Here is a 25,204-nt window from a genome sequence, read left to right as displayed (position 1 = left end):
AGCCAAGAAGTGGGGTGATAAGAAAAAGTGCGAAGCATATAAAATAAGGAATTGGAATAATTGTGCTTTATACAAAAAAATCATAACCACCACAAAAAAGGGTGGGCCTCATGGACTCTTGTTAATATGAAAGAAATGAATTTATCAGGTAAGTTCTTACATAAATTATGTTTTCTTTCATGTAATTAACAAGAGTCCATGAGCTAGTGACGTATGGGATAATGACTACCCAAGATGTGGATCTTTCCACACAAGAGTCACTAGAGAGGGAGGGATAAAATAAAGACAGCCAATTCCTGCTGAAAATAATCCACACCCAAAATAAAGTTTAACAAAAAACATAAGCAGAAGATTCAAACTGAAACCGCTGCCTGAAGAACTTTTCTACCAAAAACTGCTTCAGAAGAAGAAAATACATCAAAATGGTAGAATTTAGTAAAAGTATGCAAAGAAGACCAAGTTGCTGCTTTGCAGATCTGGTCAACCGAAGCTTCATTCCTAAACGCCCAGGAAGTAGATACTGACCTAGTAGAATGAGCTGTAATTCTTTGAGGCGGAGTTTTACCCGACTCAACATAGGCAAGATGAATTAAAGATTTCAACCAAGATGCCAAAGAAATGGCAGAAGCTTTCTGGCCTTTTCTAGAACCGGAAAAGATAACAAATAGACTAGAAGTCTTACGGAAAGATTTCGTAGCTTCAACATAATATTTCAAAGCTCTAACAACATCCAAAGAATGCAATGATTTCTCCTTAGAATTCTTAGGATTAGGACATAATGAAGGAACCACAATTTCTCTACTAATGTTGTTGGAATTCACAACTTTAGGTAAAAATTCAAAAGAAGTTCGCAACACCGCCTTATCCTGATGAAAAATCAGAAAAGGAGACTCACACGAAAGAGCAGATAATTCAGAAACTCTTCTAGCAGAAGAGATGGCCAAAAGGAACAAAACTTTCCAAGAAAGTAATTTAATGTCCAATGAATGCATAGGTTCAAACGGAGGAGCTTGAAGAGCTCCCAGAACCAAATTCAAACTCCAAGGAGGAGAAATTGACTTAATGACAGGTTTTATACGTACCAAAGCTTGTACAAAACAATGAATATCAGGAAGAATAGCAATCTTTCTGTGAAAAAGAACAGAAAGAGCAGAGATTTGTCCTTTCAAAGAACTTGCGGACAAACCCTTATCCAAACCATCCTGAAGAAATTGTAAAATTCTCGGTATTCTAAAAGAATGCCAAGAAAAATGATGAGAAAGACACCATGAAATATAAGTCTTCCAGACTCTATAATATATCTCTCGAGATACAGATTTACGAGCCTGTAACATAGTATTAATCACGGAGTCAGAGAAACCTCTATGACCAAGAATCAAGCGTTCAATCTCCATACCTTTAAATTTAAGGATTTCAGATCCGGATGGAAAAAAGGACCTTGTGACAGAAGGTCTGGTCTTAACGGAAGAGTCCATGGCTGGCAAGATGCCATCCGGACAAGATCCGCATACCAAAACCTGTGAGGCCATGCCGGAGCTATTAGCAGAACAAACGAGCATTCCCTCAGAATCTTGGAGATTACTCTTGGAAGAAGAACTAGAGGCGGAAAGATATAGGCAGGATGATACTTCCAAGGAAGTGATAATGCATCCACTGCCTCCGCCTGAGGATCCCGGGATCTGGACAGATACCTGGGAAGTTTCTTGTTTAGATGAGAGGCCATCAGATCTATCTCTGGGAGCCCCCACAATTGAACAATCTGAAGAAATACCTCTGGGTGAAGAGACCATTCGCCCGGATGCAACGTTTGGCGACTGAGATAATCCGCTTCCCAATTGTCTACACCTGGGATATGAACCGCAGAGATTAGACAGGAGCTGGATTCCGCCCAAACCAAAATTCGAGATACTTCTTTCATAGCCAGAGGACTGTGAGTCCCTCCTTGAAGATTGATGTATGCCACAGTTGTGACATTGTCTGTCTGAAAACAAATGAACGATTCTCTCTTCAGAAGAGGCCAAAACTGAAGAGCTCTGAAAATTGCACGGAGTTCCAAAATATTGATCGGTAATCTCACCTCCTGAGATTCCCAAACTCCTTGTGCCGTCAGAGATCCCCACACAGCTCCCCAACCTGTGAGACTTGCATCTGTTGAAATTACAGTCCAGGTCGGAAGAACAAAAGAAGCCCCCTGAATTAAACGATGGTGATTTGTCCACCACGTTAGAGAGTGTCGAACAATCGGTTTTAAAGATATTAATTGAGATATCTTCGTGTAATCCCTGCACCATTGGTTCAGCATACAGAGCTGAAGAGGTCGCATGTGAAAACGAGCAAAGGGGATCGCGTCCGATGCAGCAGTCATAAGACCTAGAATTTCCATGCATAAGGCTACCGAAGGGAATGATTGTGACTGAAGGTTTCGACAAGCTGTAATCAATTTTAGACGTCTCTTGTCTGTTAAAGACAGAGTCATGGACACTGAATCTATCTGGAAACCCAGAAAGGTTACCCTTGTTTGAGGAATCAAAGAACTTTTTGGTAAATTGATCCTCCAACCATGATCTTGAAGAAACAACACAAGTCGATTCGTATGAGACTCTGCTAAATGTAAAGACGGAGCAAGTACCAAGATATCGTCCAAATAAGGAAATACCACAATACCCTGTTCTCTGATTACAGACAGAAGGGCACCGAGAATCTTTGTGAAAATTCTTGGAGCTGTAGCAAGGCCAAACGGTAGAGCCACAAATTGGTAATGCTTGTCTAGAAAAGAGAATCTCAGGAACTGATAATGATCTGGATGAATCGGAATATGCAGATATGCATCCTGTAAATCTATTGTGGACATATAATTCCCTTGCTGAACAAAAGGCAATATAGTCCTTACAGTTACCATCTTGAACGTTGGTATCCTTACATAACGATTCAATAATTTTAGATCCAGAACTGGTCTGAAGGAATTCTCCTTCTTTGGTACAATGAAGAGATTTGAATAAAACCCCATCCCCTGTTCCGGAACTGGAACTGGCATAATTACTCCAGCCAACTCTAGATCTGAAACACAATTCAGAAATGCTTGAGCTTTCACTGGATTTACTGGGACATGGGAAAGAAAAAATCTCTTTGCAGGAGGTCTCATCTTGAAACCAATTCTGTACCCTTCTGAAACAATGTTCTGAATCCAAAGATTGTGAACAGATTTGATCCAAATTTCTTTGAAAAAACGTAACCTGCCCCCTACCAGCTGAACTGGAATGAGGGCCGTACCTTCATGTGAACTTAGAAGCAGGCTTTGCCTTTCTAGCAGGCTTGGATTTATTCCAGACTGGAGATGGTTTCCAAACTGAAACTGCTCCTGAGGACGAAGGATCAGGCTTTTGTTCTTTGTTGAAACGAAAGGAACGAAAACGATTGTTAGCCCTGTTTTTACCTTTAGATTTTTTATCCTGTGGTAAAAAAGTTCCTTTCCCACCAGTAACAGTTGAAATAATAGAATCCAACTGAGAACCAAATAATTTGTTTCCCTGGAAAGAAATGGAAAGTAGAGTTGATTTAGAAGCCATATCAGCATTCCAAGTCTTAAGCCATAAAGCTCTTCTGGCTAAGATAGCCAGAGACATAAATCTAACATCAACTCTAATAATATCAAAAATGGCATCACAGATGAAATTATTAGCATGCTGGAGAAGAATAATAATATCATGAGAATCACGATTTGTTACTTGTTGCGCTAGAGTTTCCAACCAAAAAGTTGAAGCTGCAGCAACATCAGCCAATGATATAGCAGGTCTAAGAAGATTACCTGAACATAGATAAGCTTTTCTTAGAAAAGATTCAATTTTTCTATCTAAAGGATCCTTAAACGAGGTACCATCTGACGTAGGAATGGTAGTACGTTTAGCAAGGGTAGAAATAGCCCCATCAACTTTAGGGATTTTGTCCCAAAATTCTAACCTGTCAGGCGGAACAGGATATAATTGCTTAAAACGTTTAGAAGGAGTAAATGAATTACCCAATTTATCCCATTCCTTAGCAATTACTGCAGAAATAGCATTAGGAACAGGAAAGACTTCTGGAATAACCGCAGGAGCTTTAAAAACCTTATCCAAACGTATAGAATTAGTATCAAGAGGACTAGAATCCTCTATTTCTAAAGCAATTAGTACTTCTTTAAGTAAAGAGCGAATAAATTCCATCTTAAATAAATATGAAGATTTATCAGCATCAATCTCTGAGACAGAATCCTCTGAACTAGAAGAGTCCAAAGAATCAGAATGATGGTGTTCATTTAAAAATTCATCTGTAGAGAGAGAAGATTTAAAAGACTTTTTACGTTTACTAGAAGGAGAAATAACAGACAAAGCCTTCTTTATGGATTCAGAAACAAAATCTCTTATGTTATCAGGAACATTCTGCACCTTAGATGTTGAGGGAACTGCAACAGGCAATGGTACATCACTAAAGGAAATATTATCTGCTTTAACAAGTTTGTCATGACAATTAATACAAACAACAGCTGGAGAAATAGCTACCAAAAGTTTACAGCAGATACACTTAGCTTTGGTAGATCCAGCAGGCAGTGGTTTTCCTGTAGTATCTTCTGGCTCAGATGCAACGTGAGACATCTTGCAATATGTAAGAGAAAAAACAACATATAAAGCAAAATAAATCAAATTCCTTATAAGACAGTTTCAGGAATGGGAAAAAAAATGCCAAACATCAAGCTTCTAGCAACCAGAAGCAAATGAAAATGAGACTGAAATAATGTGGAGACAAAAGCGACGCCCATATTTTTTGGCGCCAAATAAGACGCCCACATTATTTGGCGCCTAAATGCTTTTGGCGCCAAAAATGACGCCACATCCGGAACGCCGACATTTTTGGCGCAAAATAACGTCAAAAAATGACGCAACTTCCGGCGACACGTATGACGCCGGAAACGGAAATGAATTTTTGCGCCAAAAAAATCTGCGCCAAAAATGACGCAATAAAATGAAGCATTTTCAGCCCCCGCGAGCCTAACAGCCCACAGGGAAAAAAGTCAAATTTTTGAGGTAAGACAAAATATGATAATTTAAAGCATAATCCCAAATATGAAACTGACTGTCTGGAAATAAGGAAAGTTGAACATTCTGAGTCAAGGCAAATAAATGTTTGAATACATATATTTAGAACTTTATAAATAAAGTGCCCAACCATAGCTTAGAGTGTCACAGAAAATAAGACTTACTTACCCCAGGACACTCATCTACATGTTTGTAGAAAGCCAAACCAGTACTGAAACGAGAATCAGTAGAGGAAATGGTAAATATAAGAGTATATCGTCGATCTGAAAAGGGAGGTAAGAGATGAATCTCTACGACCGATAACAGAGAACCTTATGAAATAGACCCCGTAGAAGGAGATCACTGCATTCAATAGGCAATACTCTCCTCACATCCCTCTGACATTCACTGCACGCTGAGAGGAAAACCGGGCTCCAACTTGCTGCGGAGCGCATATCAACGTAGAATCTAGCACAAACTTACTTCACCACCTCCCTTGGAGGCAAAGTTTGTAAAAACTGATTTGTGGGTGTGGTGAGGGGTGTATTTATAGGCATTTTAAGGTTTGGGAAACTTTGCCCCTCCTGGTAGGAATGTATATCCCATACGTCACTAGCTCATGGACTCTTGTTAATTACATGAAAGAAAAAATGTTTTCACTTCCAATCAGAATTGTTTTTCCAAGCCCATCAGAAGCCGGCATTATTCAGACTAAACAGAGCAATCTCAAGATGCTGGGCACCAGGCGTATATATTGCACATAAAACCATGAGCAGAAATGCGAGATCATTATCTGGGGCTGGAAGCGTGGCTTCACTACAGCTATCAACTTGTGTTCATGTGCTTGTGGTGTGTATCCCTGTTCACTATCAGTGCTGTGGGGATAGTCCATCTCAGACGGATTATATCGGATTCACAAGGTCTGATTGTAAAGAACATTAAAGTCAAAATTACATTTTTACGGGTCAGACAGAGCATGCAATTTTTAGAGACTTTAGAACTTAGTTCTAGAATGAAATGTACTTTGTTCTTTTTAAGAACCTTTGTTGAAAAGCATAAGTAGGTAGGCTCGGGAGCAGAAATGTACTACTGGGAGCTAGCTGCTGATAGGTGGTTGCAAACATATGCCTCTAGTCACTGGCTCACCAGATGTGCTCAGCTAGCTCCCAGTAGTGCTCTGGAGCTGACAATCATATGCAAAAAGTACACTAATAAGGTGCTGTATAACACATTACAGCATCTTATCTTCACACTTTTATGTTCCTTTAAGGTCCCTTAAAAGTGAGATTAACCTCCTTGAAATTACAAGATATTGCGGTAATACGTTCACATACTAGATAAAGGTTAAAAGGACATGAAACCCAAAATATTTCTCTCCTGATTTCGGTAGAACATACAATTTTAAACAACTTTCTAATTTACTTCTATTATCTAATTTGTTTCATTCACTTGGTATAATTTGTTGAAGGAGCAGCAATGCACTACTGGTTTCTAACTGAACACATGGGTGAGACAATGACAATCATTATATATCTGAAGCCACCAATCAGCAGCTAGAACCTAGGTTTATTTGCTGCTCCTGAGCTTGCCTAGATAAACCTTTCAGCAAAGGTTAAGACGAGAAGGAAGCACATTAAATAATAGACGTAAATTGGAAAGTTGTTTAAAATTGTATTCTCTATCTGAATCATGAAAGTGTTTGTGTTTCATGTCCCTTTAACATTTCTGAATACATCAATAACTTGTTTCCTGCAATTGTTTTCAATAGCCAAACACCGCCACCACTTGGATAGATATGTGGCCGGGATAGGCTGTGAAGTCAGAAGTTAATTTACAGGAAAAGGAGACAAAAAAGAATCATTAAAGTATATTGCATTGTTTACTATAAGTAACATTTTATATTACAATATGAATGTTTTGTTGCTGTTTTAGGCTTATCCCTATCAACCAATACAGCTGTGTACGAGCTGTTACAGCCCAGCATTTCACATGCATCTCGACAGAATGTAAAACAGCATTTATGTAAAAAATAATATATGTAACTGTTAGTGTCTCATATGCATCACATAAATATTTTCTTTCCAAGCATCTTAAAATCCCATAATACTGTTGCTTAATTACAGTGAGATTTTGTAAGCGACTGAATATTGCACAAAGTTGCTTATGCACAGAATTAAGAGCAGACGCAGCCAACTGCAAAAGGTCCTCATAATCATTAGAGGTTGCAATAAATAAAATCAATTATGTCTCGGAAATGGAATTTTTGAAAGCAGATTGCTTGACGCAGCTGACAGGTCTATTAACACTAGGGCTTTATGGGTAAAAAAGATAGAGGAAACAACCGTTCTTCCTGGACTGGTAAGATACATGAGGGGTTAGTCAATATGAAATAAACATAATGTGTTGTGCATAATGATTTATAAAATGTATGTGTATGTGTGTGTGCGTATGCGTTTGTGCGTATGTGTATGCATGTGTGCATACTTGTGTATGTGTATGCGTGTGTACGTACTTGTGTATGTGTATGCGCGTATACGTACTTGTGTATGTGTATGCGCGTGTACGTACTTGTGTATGTGTATGCGTGTGTGCGTACTTGTGTATGTGTGAGTGTATGTGTACGCGTGTGTGCGTACTTGTGTATGTGTGAGTGTATGCGTATGCGTGTGTGCGTACTTGTGTATGTGTATGCGCGTGTGCGTACTTGTGTATGTGTATGCGTGTGTGCGTACTTGTGTATGTGTGAGTGTATGTGTACGCGTGTGTGCGTACTTGTGTATGTGTGAGTGTATGCGTATGCGTGTGTGCGTACTTGTTTATGTGTGAGTGTATGTGTATGTGTGTGTGTGTACTTGTGTATGTGTGAGTGTATGTGTATGCATGTGTGCGTACTTGTGTATGTGTGAGTGTATGTGTATGTGTGTGTGCGTACTTGTGTATGTGTGAGTGTATGCATGTGTGCGTACTTGTGTATGTGTGAGTGTATGTGTATGCGTGTGTGCGTACTTGTGCATGTGTGAGTGTATGCGTGTGTGCGTACTTGTGTATGTGTGAGTGTATGTGTATGTGTGTGTGCGTACTTGTGTATGTGTGAGTGTATGCGTATGCGTGTGTGCGTACTTGTGTATGTGTGAGTGTATGTGTATGTGCGTGCGTACTTATGAATGTGTGAGTGTATGCGTGTGTGCGTACTTGTGTATGTGTGAGTGTATGTGTGTGTGCGTACTTGTGTATGTGTGAGTGTATGCGTGCATACTTGTGTATGTGTGAGTGTATGTATGTGTGCGTACTTGTGTATGTGTGAGTGTATGTGTGTGTGCGTACTTGTGTATGTGTGAGTGTATGTGTGTGTGCGTACTTGTGTATGTGTGAGTGTATGTGTGCATACTTGTGTATGTGTGAGTGTATGTATGTGTGCGTACTTGTGTATGTTTGAGTGTATGTATGTGTGCGTACTTGTGTATGTTTGAGTGTATGTGTGTGTGCGTACTTGTGTATGTTTGAGTGTATGTATGTGTGCGTACTTGTGTATGTTTGAGTGTATGTGTGTGTGCGTACTTGTGTATGTGTGAGTGTATGTGTGTGTGTGTGTATACTTGTGTATGTGTGAGTGTATATGTATGCGCGTACTTGTGTATGTGTGATTGTATGTGTATGCGTGTGTGCGTACTTGTGTATGTGTGAGTGTATGTGTATGCGTGTGTGTACTTGTGAATGTGTGAGTGTATGTGTATGCGTGTGTGTACTTGTGAATGTGTGAGTGTATGTGTATGCGTGTGTGCGTACTTGTGTATGTGTGAGTGTATGTGTATGCGTGTGTGTACTTGTGAATGTGTGAGTGTATGTGTATGCGTGTGTGTACTTGTGAATGTGTGAGTGTATGTGTATGCGTGTGTGCATACTTGTGTATGTGTGAGTGTATGTGTATGCGTGTATGTACTTGTGAATGTGTGAGTGTATGTGTATGCGTGTGTGCGTACTTGTGTATGTGTGAGTGTATGTGTATGCGTACTTGTGTATGTGTCAGAGAATGTGTAAAATATAACTAGTAAATACAGCCTCAAAATGTTGTTTATCTTTAATATGGCTATCATATAAACTCACAGACCCACACACACACCAACACACACATACACGTGTATAAATGAAGACAAACAAACCTACACATGATAATGCAAATACAGAAACACACACAAACAATGTACAGACAAGTAAAACACACACATACTCAAGAGTGCAAACACAAACACACACTCACAGCCACATATAAATGTAAACACAAATAAGTATGCTCAGCAGTCATTTGTTTTTAACTTGTGTGTCTGTGTTAACACACAAATATGAGTGCAGGCACACACACAGACTGGTGTAAACACAAAGACACACAGATGTGCAAATATACAGATATACATAAGTGCAAAACACAGATAGACAAACACACACAAGGACAAACACACATTCACTAATGACAACCACACAGGCATAAGGATAAAGTCATAGAGACACAGAAGAAAAAAACACACATTCACACGTACAAACAGACACACAGATACACACACATACACAAGACCAAACACAAACACATGCACAAAGACACACAGTTGCACACAAGGACAAACACAGACACATGCACAAGGACAAACACACACACACAAATGCACAAGCCCAGACAGAGATGCACGCTTATGCATAAGGATAAAGACAGACACAAATACAGAGGGAAAAACATAGACGCACACACATGAGCAAGGACAAACACACACACGTAAGAACAAGTATAAATACAGACATATAAGACCTCACGTGCACTGCTTTCCACTTCTCAAGAGCACAATAAATCTAACTGCACAATCTCTGTACAAGATAGAGAATGTTTAACTGTGAGTTTAATTTTTCTGAGCCAAGAGTTTTATTTAAGAGTTCAGGAGATTCCTTTGATCAACATCTATTTCTGGCCAGGGTAAGTTATATGAGAAATAGCGCTGCACAGCAAGCAATAACTATGTTATCTGTAGGCAAATAATGCCTCACTTGTGATTTTCATGTTAGAATCTTACTACAATGTTACAAGAGGGGAAAAACACATTTAGTTAGAAGAGCCGTCTCGGTGATAAAAATGCACATCTTCAGCTGTATTCTTTGTCATACTTTCAATTTTCCTCTGCCCAGGCAAACATTCTGCTGCTGCACTAGTCTAAATTGTTTATTGATTTCAATAGATTGTATAAACATTTCGGAATTATTGCTCAGTGACCCGGAAAAAAGCCAGATCAATGAAAGACCTTCTCATAACTCATTTCATAGATGATCTGTCAAATGTGATCAAGCACCCTCCTCTGTGGTGTAGAGGAGCACTTGCTTCACCCCTGTTTGCGTAGTGACAAAGGGGGACGTTAAAAAAAAAAAAAAAGAGCAAATAATTCTTTTTCAGCAGCCAGATTTCTTGATTAGCCAATGTGACAAAGGCAAAACTCTCAAAGGGATTAAAAACTGGTTGCTACACATTCAAACACAAAATTCATAGAAGAGTTCATGCTCTACCAGTTTATCATTCGATACAGAAGCCTTGTCTCAAATGTCAAACAATTATCTGTTTAAAACAAAGCTGTGTTACCCGTATCTATGGGGACTTCTTGGAAGTATGAACTAAACAGACATAATTCTTTAGTAACATATCAGAAAAGTTTCCCACTCTCCCCAAGGGTGTGCACATTATGAGAGATGTTCGCTATCATATATTCGATCTGCTTCATAGGCTTAATCTGCGCATCGAGCAAAAAAAAGCGTCTTGCAAGGACAAACTATCACAGGAAGGAAATCAATGTGGTGATCTGTAGACTTACAAAGGGGAAGCAATCTACGTCCAACAATACTGGATAGATAAATAAATAGAACATTCAACATGAATTTAAAATTCCCTATGAATGTATTAGTCCCCTTGGCAATAGGTTTAGATTTTACCCCATGCTAAATAGTGATAACTTAAAGGGACATAAAACCCACATTTTTTCTTTCATGATTCAGATAGAGAATACAATTTTAAAGAACATTCCATTTCATTTGCTTCATTCTTTAGGTATCCTTTGTTGAAGAAATATAAATGCACATCATTGAGCCAATCACACAAGGTATCTATGTGCAGCCACCAATCATTAGCTACTGAGCCTATTTAGATATGCTTTTAAACAAAGGATATCAAAAGAATGAAGCAAATTAGATAATAGAAGTAAATTGGAAAATTGTTTAAAGAGACAGTCTACACCAGAATTTGTATTGTTTTAAAAGATAGCTAATCCCTTCATTACCCATTCCCCAGCTTTGCATAACCAACAGTTAATATACTGTTTACCTCTGTGATTGCGTTATATCTAAGCCTCTGCAGACTGCCCCCTTACTTCAGTTCTTTTGACAGACTTGCATTTTAGCCAATCAGTGCTGACTCCTAGGTAACCCCACGGGCGTGAACAAAGTGTTATCTATATGGCACACATGAACTAACGCCCCCAGTTGTGAAAAAAAATGTCAAAATGCATTCGTATAAGCCTTCAATGGCTAAGAAATTTCATATGAGTCTCCTAGGTTTAGTTTTAAACTAAGAATACCACAAGAACAAAGCAAAATTGATGATAAAAGTAAATTGGAAAATTGTTTAAAATTACATTCTCTATCTGAGTCATAAAAGAAAACAATTGGTTTTCATGTCCCTTTAACTTTTTATTTATTTATTTATTTATTTATTTATTTAAAGAGAAAGGACACAGTCTGTATCGGATCTTGTTGGCTCCAGAACATTAATGCTCTGTACTTCTGGAACTGCAATAACATTTAGTGCTTTATGACAAAGGGGATTCCAGATGTATCGCTGTAAAGCGCTGCGTATACGGCCTACAAAAGCACAAACAATGAAAGCGACAAAATAGAAAAAGGATTCACAGTATTATAAAATAAATAAACATTTTTGATACTTGACTATAATATATATATATATTTAGGGGGTCAAATCCCCCTTGGTAGTCAGACCACAATTGTTGTTAAAGGGACAGTCAAGTCCAAAAAAAACTTTCATGATTCAGATAGGGCATGTAATTTTAAACAACTTTCCAATTTACTTTTATCACCAATTTTGCGTTGTTCTATTGGTATTCTTAGTTGAAAGCTAAACCTAGGAGATTCATATGCTAATTCCTTAGACCTTGAAGGCCGCCTCTAATGTAAATGCATTTTGATAGTTTTTCACCACTAGAGGGCATTAGTTCACGTGTTTCATATAGATAGCATTGAGCTCATGCTCGTGAATTTACCATGGAGACAGCTCTGATTGGCTAAAATGCAAGTCTGCTGAGACTTAGATACAAGATAATTACAGAGGGAAAACGTGTATTATTAGAACTTTGTTGGTTATGCAAAACTGTGGAATTGGTAATTAAAGGGACACTGTACCCAAATTTTTTCTTTCATGATTCAGATTGAGCATGCAATTTTAAGCATCTTTCTAATTTACTCCTATTGTCAAATTTTCTTTATCCTCTTGGTATCTATATTTGAAAAGCAAGAATTTAAGTTTAGATGCCGGCCCATTTTTGGTGAACAACCTGGGTTGTCCTTGCTGATTGGACAGCACCAATAAACAAGTGCTGTCCATGGTTCTGAACCACAAATTGGCTGGCACTTTAGCTTAGATGTCTTCTTTTTCAAATAAAGAAAGCAAGAGAACGAAGAAAAATTGATAATAGGAGTAAATTAGAAAGTTGTTTAAAATTGCTTGCTCTATATGAATCACAAAAGAAAAAAAATTGGGTTCAGTGTCCCTTTAAGGGATTATCTATCTTTTAAAACAACAAAATTCTGGTGTTGAGTGTCCCTTTAAATGCAGAAGAGGTATACAAGCTAAAGACTTCTTGCAAGTATCGCCACAATGAGGTACAGTAACATGATAGCCAAAAAAGGACGTATTATATTTATCATGTATATGGATATTCATCACAGACTGATAGAGACCACTATTTAGATATGTCTAATATGTTGTTTATAGTAAGTGGTTGCTATGGCAATAGTTTTTTGGAGCAATGTTTGTGGGGTTTGAAAGTCTTTATTTGCACTTTGAAGAAGGGGATTAAATCCCCGAAATGTCAATTCAATTTTCAATTATTTTAACAAGTTTACAGTATAGCATAGGCATTTAAAAAATAATCAAAAATAAAAATAAACAAACATAAAGTATGGGACAAACACCAATTAATAAAAAAAAATCGTGTTAAGACAACTAAAAAAACCACATGTTGATTTTCCTGTGATATATATACAGGTATATACACAAATATATTTGTCCCATGCAAAGTGCAGTTTAGATTTCAAATTTGTCTCCGTAGCCTCTGCTATCTCGGTGCAGCCATTTCATGTCATGCCATAATATCTAAGCTACTTTCACAATCTTTTCGTCTATAACCGACCATTTCATAAATAAAAAGTGAGACATTAAATTGTCTTTATAACTTTAGGATTTTAAGAATAGAACTTTAAATAAAAAAAAAATAAAAAAATAGATTTTGCAAGGGAAGAGACACTGGCTGTTTAACTGCAGATCATCAGGTGGGGACATTGTTAGTAACTACATCCCACAAGAGAACAAAAAAAAAAAAAAAAAAAAAGTTACCAATCTGGCAATAATTTGAATTTTTATAGCACTGCTCGGCTGGATGAACTAAAAGTCAATTTCTGACACCCAGATACATCTTGCCAGCTTTCGTAGACAAAATGCACAGAAGATCTCTCAGGGAGACAGAGAGAAACTGAACCGGGAAGATACCGTAGAAGGCGGTGTGAGAGTGCAGTGAGCAGAACAGAGGAAATAATAAGGCTGAAAAAGACATCAGCAGCACCAGTATGATGGGGAGAAACTTCTATACAGGAATTAAACTAAACATTAACACAGCAGACATAACACCAGTGATAGAGCAGACTAGCAACAGTCACAAATACGGATTTGCTCAGATTGATCTAACATGAAAATAATATGTGGGTGCTCCGCCTCTGCTCAGGCCAGTGATAACCTGTCCTTCACAAGGTGCGCGTGATGTGTGTATGATTGATACCGCGATCCTCAGAGCATTAATGGTCTCTATACTCATTCCGGCTGGGGGCTACTGTGTAGTTACATCAAAACTAACACTCTGCAAATATCTTTCAACTCATTTGACAGATATTGCTCTGACACTGTCAGACACTCAATACCACCTGTTTGAGACTCTGGGGGTTCAGGGCCATTTTTGTTCAGCTCTAATTATGTAAGACGATGCCTTATAGAGAAAATTGTCCGAAAAAAAAACAGTAAAATTAAATCTTCTGTTTAGGTGAAACAATATAAAAACTCTCATCAGTATTTGAAGGACCCTCTAAGAATTATAGAAACAAATGTTAGCTTGAAGGCTGTTTATTTCACTATGTAGGGTTTTGCATTACAATTCCAAAGATTTTGCGTGATTTCTCTCAATGCCAGCAGGTTTTTGATCATGGGGTCCTAAGGTTTCATAAACAGCTAATTGAAAGCGTTGGAAAGTCTGAAAATTCTCAGGAAAAAATAAAATAAAAATGGCCTTTTGTTAGAAATGTCACTACGGCAACAATATCAAGTCTTCCAAAGATCACAAGAGCAATGTTGTTAGCTTCTTGGATACATTGCAGCTCTTTCTGGTATCCAAGAGGTTAACCCCTAGCTTTGATCCAATCCTTATTTTAGACTGGGGTCATTAAGCGGAACAGTCTTGGAATGTTGGCTACAGGTAGAACTTTACTGGGGATTTTGATATAATATAAATCCTAAAATTGAATTGATTCAATAAGTTTTGAGTTATCATCATATGAGGATTTGTCAACATAGCTACGTAAAATCTATCATCATGAAAACATAATTTATGCTTACCAGATAAATTCCTTTCCTTCCGGATAGGGAGAGTCCACGGCTTCATTCCTTACTGTTGGCAAATACAACACCTGGCCTCCAGGAGGAGGCAAAGACACCCCAGCCAAAGGCTTAATTATCCCTCTCACTACCTCATTACCCCAATCATTCTGCCGAGGGAACAAGGAAAAGAAGAAGAAACATTAGGGTATAAATGGTTCCAGAAGAACAAAATAATAGGGGACCATAGACAAGAATAAACGGGGGCCGTGGACTCTCCCTATCCGGAAGGAAAGGAATTTATCTGGTAAGCATAAATTATGTTTTCCTTCCTAAGATAGGGAGAGTCCACGGCTTCATTCCTTACTGTATGGAAAACTATACCCAAGCTCCAGAGGACACTGAATGAATAACGGGAGGGGACAAAAAGGAAGAGGCGGACCCTATTCTGAGGGCACCACAGCCTGCAAAACTTTTCTCCCGAAAGCTGCTTCAGTCGAAGAAAAAACATCAAACTTATGAAATTTTGAAAAAGGCCCAAGAGGAAGCCACTGCTCTAGTGGAATAAACCATTATCCTCTTAGGAGGACGATGTCCCGCTGTCTCGTAAGCTAAGCGGATGACACTCCTTAACCAAAAAGATAGGGAAGTCGAAAGCGCTTCAGCCCCTTACGCTTCCCCGAATAGACAACAAAGAGGAAGATTGTCTAAACTCCTTAGTAGCCTGAAGATACTTCAAGGCACAAACCACATCCAAATTGTGATGTAAGCGTTCCTTCAATGAAGAATAATTAGGACAAAAGAAAGGAATCACAATCTCCTGATTGATGTAGCGATCGGACACAACCTTAGGAAGTAAGTTAGTACGTAAAACTGCCTTATCTGCATGAAAAATCAGATAAGGGGGCTCACATTGCAAAGCAGAGATCTCAGAAACTCTGCCCGCAGAGGCAATAGCCAATAAAAAGAGAACCTTCCAAGATAACAATTTAATGTCAACGGAAGGCAGAGGCTCAAATGGAACCTGTTGCAAAACCTGAAGAACAAGATTTAGGCTCCAAGGATGAGCCCCAGATTTAAACACAGGTTTGATCCTAATCAGAGCCTTAAAACAGGACTGCACGTCTGGAAGCTCAGCCAGTCTCTTGTGCAATAAAACCGACAGGGCAAAAATGTGTCATCTCAGGGAACTAGCAGGAAAGCCCTTCTCCAGCCCATTCTGAGAAAAGATGAGATCCTGGCAACCTTAACTCTGTGCTAGGAAAAACCACGCTCTTCAATTCAGAATAAGTAGGTCCTTCACACCTTGTGGTAGATACGCAGAGTAACTGGTTTACAAGCTTGAATAAGAGTATCAATGACACTCTCAGAGAAACCTATCTTAGCCAAGACTAAGCGTTCAATATCCACGCAGTCAGCCTCAGAGAATCTAGATTTTGATGAACAAATGGACCTTGTATCAGCAGGTCTCTGCGACAAGGTAACTTCCCCAGAGGAGATGAGGACATCCCCACTAGATCCGTCAACCACGTCCTTCGCGGCCACGATGGAGCAATCATCTCCTGCTTGATGCGGGCCATAACTCGAGGAAGAAGCAGTATTGGAGGAAAAAGATATGAGTTTGAACCTCCAGGGCACTGCTAGTGCATCTATTAGATCCGTTTGGAGATCCCTTGACATACCTGGGTAGCTTGGTATTGAGACGGGATGCCATGAGATCTATCTCTGAAGTCCCCCACTTGCTGCATATCTCTGCAAACACCTCGGGATGGAGAGACCATTCCCCTGGATGGAAGGCTTGCCTGCTGAGAAAATCTGCCACCCAGTTGTCCACACCTGGAATGTGGATCGCTGACCGCGAACAGCTATGGGCCTCCGCCCACTCCAGAATCTGAGATACTGCCTTCATCGCCAAGGAACTTCTCATTCCCCCCTGATGGTTGATGTAAGCCATCAAGGTTATATTGTTTGATTGGAATCTGAAACTGGGACGATCCCAGAAGTAGCCAAGCCTTCAAGGCCTTGAAGATTGCCCATAGTTCCAAAATATTGATCGGGAGGGAGGACTCCTCCTGAGTCCACAACCCCTATGCCTTCCTGGCACCCCAAACAGCTCCTCATCCAGATAGGTTGTCGTCCGTAGTCACAATCTCCCAGGATGGTCTTAAGAATCATGTCCCTCGGGACAGATGATCTGGACAGAGCCACCAAGAGAGTGATTCTCTCGACCAGCTGTCTAAATCAATCTGTAGAGACAGATCAGAATGATCACCGTTCCACTGTCTCAGCATGCACAGTTGTAAAAGGTCTGAGACGGAACCTGGCAAAAGGAATGATGTCAATGCAGGACACCATGAGACCAATCATCCCCATACACTGAGCCACAGAGAAACTCAAGGAGGTTCGGAGGGCAAGACATGCCGAAGTTAGCTTGCACCATCTCTGGTCTGTTAGAAATACCCTCATGGATATGGAGTCTATTATAGTACATAGGAATTCCACCCTGGTACTTGGGATAAGATAACTTTTTTCCAAGTTTATCTTCCATCCACGTGATCAAAGAAGACTGAGAAGGGACTCTGAGAATTCTTCCGCGAGACGAAAGGATGGTGCTTGCACCAGAATATCATCCAAGTATTGGGCTACTGCAATACCCTGAGTTCTGGCAACGGCTAGAAGAGCCCCCAGAACCTTTGTAAAGATTATTGGAGCAGTAGCTAGGCCAAACAGAAGGGCAATTAACTGGAAGTGCTGGTCCAGGAATGCAAACCTCAGGAACTTAAAGTGTTCCCTGTGGATTGGAACATGAAGGTAAGCATCCTTCAGATCTATAGTGGTCATAAACTGGCCTTCCTGAATCAAAGGAAGGATGGACCTTATTGTAACCATCTTGAAGGAAGGGAGACTGAGAAAATTGTTTAAGCACTTTAGTTCTACAATTGGGCAGCAAGTTGCCTCCTTCTTTTGGACCACGAAAAGGTTTAAATAAAACCCCAAATCTCTTCCTTCAATAGGCACCGGGACAACAACTCTTAGGAGGATAGATCCCGAACGCACCCTAGAAAGGCATCCCTCTTTTCTGGTCTGGTAGACAGATTCGAGAGAAGGAATCTGCCCCTTGGCAGATGACATTTGAAGCCTATCTTGTATCCCTGAGATACCACCTCCAGGACCCACGGATTCTATACGTCCTTGAACCAGGCGTCTGAAAAAAAAAGAGAGAGTCTGCCCCCTACAAGATCCAATCCTGGATCGGGGTCGCCCCTTCATGCCAACTTGTTTTTGGCGGGCTTCTTATTTTGCTTGGATTTATTCCAGGACTGAGCTGGCTTCCAAGTACTCTTGGGTTGCTCGGGCTTGGAGGAGGATTGTTGTTGTTAGGATTTGTCAGAACGAAAAGAATAAAAAATAAGAAGATTGTCATGCCTTAGACTTGTTCTTCTTATCTTGCGGTAGGAAGGCACCCTTGCCTCCAGTAACCGTAGAAATAATGGCCTGGACCAAATAAAATCTTTCCCTGGAAGGGAAGAGAAAGGATTCTGGACTTAGAAGTCATATCCGCAGACCAAGACTTCAACCAGAGTGCCCAGCAGGCTAGGACCGTAAAGCCAGAGGCCTAAGCATTTAGGCAAATAATTTGCATGTTCGCATCACAGATAAAGAATTAGCAATTCTCAGTGCTTTAATTCTGATTTGAATATCCTTGAGGGGAGACTCCACCTCAATGAGTTCTGACAAAGACCTCAATGAGTTCTGACAAAGAGTCGCACCAGTAGGTAGCCGGCAACCACGGCAACTGCAGCCGCCAGTTGAAACAAAAATCCTGTATGTTGATACATATGTTTCTTATCCATTGTCTCTTTGAACAAAGAACTATCCTCAAGAGGTATAGTAGTACGCTTAGCAAGTGTAGAGATAGCATCATCCACCTTAGGAATGGAGCCTCATAAATCCAGTTGAGAGTACGGGACCGGGAACAACTTTTTAAAAGTAGAAGAGGGGGAAAAGGAAGAACCAATTATTTCCCATTGCTTCTTAATAATGTTCGCCATCTTAACCGGCACAGGAAAAGTCAAAGGAACTTTCCTGTCTTCGTAAACTCTGTCTAATTTAGGTATCATAGGTTCATCAGGCAGCGTGACCTCTGGAACCTCTAACCAAGACAGAACCTCCTTTAATAAAAAACTCAAGTGCTCAATTTTAAATCTAAAGGACGGTTCCTCCGCAGCAGGAGGCTTAGAAGCTAAGGACTCTGACCCAGAAAGTTCACCCTCTGAAGCTACAGAGGTTAACTTATCATCGGAAAACTGGGACGGAATAGCTAAATCCGATAAATATTTAGACAACTCCGGTCAGGAGAACTATGCCTAACCTTTCTCTAGCGTTTGATAGAGCGAGGTAATGCACTAAGGGCCGCAGACACCATAGTTTGTAACAGCACGGCACAGTCTGCAGGAAGAAGGCCCCCTCCAGATAGAGGATTAGATGTGCTACGGGGGAACTGCATGTGGAGTGGATACTGTAGCAAGGGTAGTAATCTCACGGGACATCGAGTCCTGAGAGGTAGACGGCTCAGAGGGACTAAGAGCCTTAGCAGGCTTGTCTCCCTTCTTAGACTTTATAACGGTGTTAAGGCATGTGGAACATAATTGAGTGGGCAGGAAAACCACAGCCTCCTCACAATATAAACAGGTATGATTTAGTACAGAAGGAGTACCTTCTAAAATGTCAGAGTCCTCCATAGCTCAGGTTATACCCACAGAAGGACAGAAATAAAAACATTTTTTATTATAGAAAACTGCACCTTTATACTCCCAATGGCTGGGGCACTTACCACCTCCTAGACCCAGACAGTTAACAGAGAAAACGCTCTCCTCAAGTTCAAGTCTCAGCCAGAATAGAGGAAATGAACATAGAGCACACCCGGTTACATGGAGTGCAAGACAGTACTTCCCCTGTTATTACAAGTACAGCAAATAATAGGAGCTGTGCAACACTTTAAAAAACGAAAGTGAAACTTATTTGTTGCAGTCAAAAACACACAGTCTATCAACCCAGGAAAAAAAATCACACAAAGCAGCATGTAAATAATTAATACACTAATTAATTAACCCCAAATGTGCAATAAACCCCCTTCAGAGGATATTAACCCTGGATCCTATCAAGGTATAAAGGTATAAATGATCTTACCTCCAGGATCCATGCTGTGGAACAGAACACAGCCTCTCAAGTGTGACAGTCTTATAGCAGCGGTCCTGACATGGACTTGAGTGAGAGAAAGCAGGCAGTGAAACTCGTCAACTCTGACTGCTTAGGTGCTGTTAGCAGTAGCCTGGATGGTTTCGCAGAAAAACTGTCCCTGCATCTCCAGACTCTAACTTTCATCAATACTCTCACTGAGAGGTTGACATGACTACTTAAAACTCCAGTCCTATCTCCAAGGGCAGATACCCTTTTTAGGACTCTATGAATCTTCTGACACTTCTCTGCCACCTCCTAATGTGACGAAAGGCAAAGAATGACTTGGGTAATGCGGAAGTGGGAGGGATATTCAAGTCTTTGGCTGGGGTGTCTTTGCCTCCTCCTGGTGGCCAGGTGTTGCATTTCCCAACAGTAAAGAATGAAGCCGTGAAATCTCCATATCTTAGGAAGGAAATGTGACATGTCAGACCCTATAATTTGCCAGTGTAACCATAGTTATATCCTATCAAAAGTGGATTAGTAGGTATGGAGAGAGCAGCGTTTCTAGTTACATGGTTTGCTGATTGCTCATGTGTTCTAGAAAACAAAATGTAAATTTGTTGAGCATGTGCAGATATGCTGCTTTCCATTTTATATTGATTTAGGAAGTTGTGTTATTTTGTTTATTTGATTTTAGCATATTTTCATGCACATTTGGAGTATCAGACTACACAGATAGCCAGACTGACTACACAAGATTAAAGGAACAGTCAAGTCAAAATTAAACTTTCATGATTCAGATAGGTTATGCAATTTAAATAACTTTCCAATTTACTTTTATCATTAAATTTGCTTTGTTCTCTTGGTATTCTTTTTTGAAAGCTAAACCTAGGTAGGCTCAAACTGATTTCTAAACCGTTGAAAACCGCCTCTTATTTAAGTGCATTTTGACAGTTTTTTTGTTAGACACTGCTAGTTCAGCACTGATTGGCTAAAATGGAAGTCTGTCAAAAGCACTGAGATAAGGGGGCAGTCTGCAGAGGCTTAGATACAAGGTAATCACAGAGGTAAAAAGTGTATTAACATAACCGTGTTGGTTATGCTTATGTGGGTAATTGGTAATTAAGGGATTATCTATATTTTTAAACAATAAAAGTTTCAAGTAGAAATGTATAATGTATAAGCGAGAATATAAAAGCTAGTCAAGTCATTTAATAAAAATATGATTGTCAGGGTGACAACACATTTTGTGAGTGTGCAAACGCATTGTTTACCTTTCCCTGAGTGATGACCGATGCAGGACAGGACTGTCTGGGTGTTTGTGTGTTGATGATGAGAATGAGAAACTAGCGGAGCGCAATTTCCTGAAAACTGGCGCTGGTAGTGAGTCCTTGCTGGTGCTATCTGTGACTGCCCCAAGGTCATCAAATTGCTTCCTTGCAGGCATCTGTAAACAGAGAGGAATGTAAAAAAGTCACTTTTCTTAAAAGGGCATTAAACACTAAACAAATGCTACATAGAATGATGTAGAAAAGATTAGTCTAAGAATAACATGTAGATGTATTTTATTAAAAGTTACATTTGCTGTTTAAATGTTGACAAAATAAGAGTTATGTTTTAGTGGCTATAAAACAAAAGGAGTTGCAATGTTGTAACTTAGGTTACCTTTTCTGCTGTGGCCAATTGTGGACAGTTATAAATAGGTCACTAGAGTGTGCAGCCAATGGCTGTTTGAAATATAACAGGAATTCTACACTTCCATTTCTAACAGGAACTGAAAAGCTCACAATTTCAGAATGGAATTGCAGGAAAAGGGGACAAAATAAATAAAGAAAGTATATAACGGGGCGTGTCCGGGCTCTGGCCCAAGATGGCTGCTAAATTGGGAGCTCTGCTACTCAGAGTTACATTCCGCCTGTAATCTGCAGCTTGAATAGCCATCCAACAAAATCTTATACTTTATATCACAGAGGATATTTAGCTGAATGGCAATATATAAAAATATTTCTGCTTGTGACAACAGGGCTTCCCAAACTGGACCGCTGAGTGTCTCTGGCGGCCTCCAAGGAGAGAGACCTCGGCTTCCCCCCCCGGGAAACCGGGTAAGCCGAGAATACTTATATTCTTTGCCAAAGGTCCCCAATAACCCCTACACAATGGAGGAGCTACTTGCTATGATCCAGGTACTACTGGAGGACCGTGGAAGGAGGATATGTGAGAGGATTGATCGCATTATAACCCCACCTACTTCACAAATGAGAGACACAGGGCAAAATGGAGACCAAGCACTAACGTTAAGGTGCTCAGATGTGGAAATTTATGGGATGGAGGAGAAGACCGTTGGAGTGTCGCAGGAACAGCTCCAGAATAGCTCCCCTGCCCTAGATCTGGGAGCACACGCAGCGGAGAGCACAGCCTATACTTTAGGGAAACGCTTTGAGGCCTCTGTGGCCGGACGTTCGACTTCTGTTTGTTCCGCTGAGCTTACCCGGCTGGAGGGCAGTGTGATGCAGAAGGAGCGAGATCTCGCTTTACTGCTGTCGAGGAGAGACGCTGGCTATTCTAAGAATGACATAAGATCTGGGGGAGCTGGACAGAAAGATCCCGATGTGACAGATATACACACCCCGGAAGGCTGCCACATGGTTTATAGAGCATCTACTTACTCTTTTGACCCTCGGTGCCCGGATTTGGATGGGGGTGCTTTGATCCTGCTGTGTGTCAAGGCCGGCCATACACGATGGTTCTTCCAGGGCCCTGAAGCCCTCTATGCTTTGAAGGTGGTGAGAGCTGGGGTTGGGTAGACGGAGAGTGACATGACCAGAGCAAGACAGTACCCCTGGACTATCAGACTATGTGGGACTTATATGACTTTCTTTTAGCTATTAATGTGATAGCCATGATTAGATATTAATGCTTAATATGTTTTCTAGATATTGCCAGCAGCTTTATGGGATGAGTTCCAAGCCAAGTGCACATAATATACTCTACCACTGTTAGATGTTGATTACCATGCTGCTCTATATGTACATCACATTATTTAAGATGTTTACCCATATTGAACTATACTGTAGTTTCATGAGTGCACTCTCTTGTACGCAATAGTATCTTGTCCTCAAACTAACCCTTTTATAAGTATGTTGTCTGCAAGTAGGGACTTTCGGGGTGGTAGCCTGTTTTGGCGTGATTTGCTGTATTTGTGACCCAATTGGTAGGGGTTAGATATAGGCCATTATGGGGCTTACACCTTACTGCAGCTATTTTACCATAAAAGGTATTTGAAAGGTCTGGATGGGTCTCTTTACCATATAGATTACTCTAGCTTTATGGTGGCCCCAGCGTACTGTCTGCTGCCGAGACAGTATGTATGTCTTCTTAAAGCCCTGGTAATACATAGAGATCCTGAGTTGATTTAGCTGGATCATGTGGTCTTGGCATACCCCAGGCTCATTAACTAGTTCAAGTACATGTGGCGCTTGCTTATAGCGGTAGGACTCACCCCCTTTTTTATCCCCTGAGGGGGCTTAAATTCTTTACCCTAAACTTCATGGTATTTCCTAGGGGGTTTGTCTTTGAATCCAGGGGAAGTTTGCTCTGTCCTGTGATGGCTTATAACTGTTTACTAATTGTGTGGTCGAGTTTTGAGCATAAGTAGTCTCCTTCACTTAATAGTAATCTTAATTCTTTGGGGACTAATTGTATAATTATATATCTGTAAAGTCCATTAGTAAATTAATTGTTCCAGGTGGGATATTCATTAATATGAGTTATATATATGAAGGTTTTATCGTTACTGAAATGTTTGGTTTTAAATGGGTAACCCTAATCCTGAGGGATTTTTGGTTCATCAATGCTTATTTTGAAACATATAAAACTGCTAAACGTTTCCCTAGGAATTTAGCAGAGGCTAGTGTTTAGATTGGCTTCCTAGTTGGGCATTATAAGCGGCTAACCCAGCAATAGATATTTGTAGAATGCCCAGAGTCTAACATTATAATATAACCTGTCTTATTATTTGATTATGTGCTGCGTTAAGCAGCTCTAGAGTATCGCATTCCCTGGCTGCTATTTATGATGTGGACACAAGAAGACCTATATCTTTCCTCTTCAGGATTTTTTATGAAAAATTAGGTCTTATGACTACCATTTGCTATATTATGCCATGTCCATGTTAAAAAATGTATATATAAAATTCCAAGTGTCATGTTATTTAGTTATAAGTTTTGTTGAATATACCAAGGACAAGTACAAGCCTGCATATGTTTCGAATTGGTCATTTAAATTAGGCTTATACTAAGATGGTTGTTTTAATTTGTGTTATTTGTCCTTTTGAAAATGCACTTATGTAAAATGAGGTCATTTCCATGGCTAAAAAATGTACCTTTGGGTTAGGATATGCTTAGATTCTACAGATGTGAAGACATGCTTGTTTAATTCACCATGTAAATCCTGATGTATGTCAAATGGGCATGTTGCCATGCTGTTTCTTTTTGAAATTGTACTTTGGTTTACCATATTACCTCAATAAAAAATTATTTAAAAAAAAAAGAAAGTATATAACCATCTCAAAGTGTTTAATGTCCCTTTAACACTGCAAAGTATCCTTGGCCAAAGAAACAGTAACTGTTTTGATATAAGAACAAAATTCAACAGCAAGAGAAACAAAGGACCTGTGCGATGTGCTAAAAAACACACTTTATACTAAATATAAACAAAAAAATTGAAAAGGACAAAATATTAAGGCATCAGTTTTTTTCCCTCTAGAGAGTTTTCAAACACAATGTGGGTAAAAAAAAAGCATGAGAAATAATCTCAGATGTTTGAGGACATTCTTATCATGCATGTGAAATAAAGGTAATGAACCACTGGAGTGTAATGGTCAACCAATGGACTTCAGCTGCACTATACTTAGGCCGCATGAACGAAGCAGCGAGCAGACTAGCTTCTCAGCTTGAGAAGTCGTCCTCTCGCCTTCGCTAGATATGGGCAACGGACAATCAGGATCCGCTGCCCGTATGTATCATTACACGCTCAAGTAAGCATGTAAAGTGCGCAATCAATTGTGTGAGAGAAGGGA

At 39.9% G+C, this 25,204-nt stretch overlaps 1 protein-coding gene across 4 annotated transcripts in view; it reads right to left on the bottom strand.

The window, feature by feature from the left end:
- Positions 1-25,204, bottom strand: part of SPATA6 (spermatogenesis associated 6) — a 182,058-nt gene that overhangs the window by 101,129 nt on the left and 55,725 nt on the right. For all 4 annotated transcript variants that reach the window (XM_053693500.1, XM_053693499.1, XM_053693502.1 and 1 more), the window contains one exon: positions 21,402-21,574. In XM_053693500.1, the coding sequence (XP_053549475.1) occupies positions 21,402-21,574 (173 nt within the window). The remainder of the gene's footprint in view (positions 1-21,401; positions 21,575-25,204) is intronic.

The sequence above is a fragment of the Bombina bombina genome, chromosome 10 (assembly GCF_027579735.1).
Source record: "Bombina bombina isolate aBomBom1 chromosome 10, aBomBom1.pri, whole genome shotgun sequence".
Lineage (NCBI taxonomy): Eukaryota > Metazoa > Chordata > Amphibia > Anura > Bombinatoridae > Bombina > Bombina bombina.
This window is presented reverse-complemented; position numbering and strand designations above follow the sequence as displayed.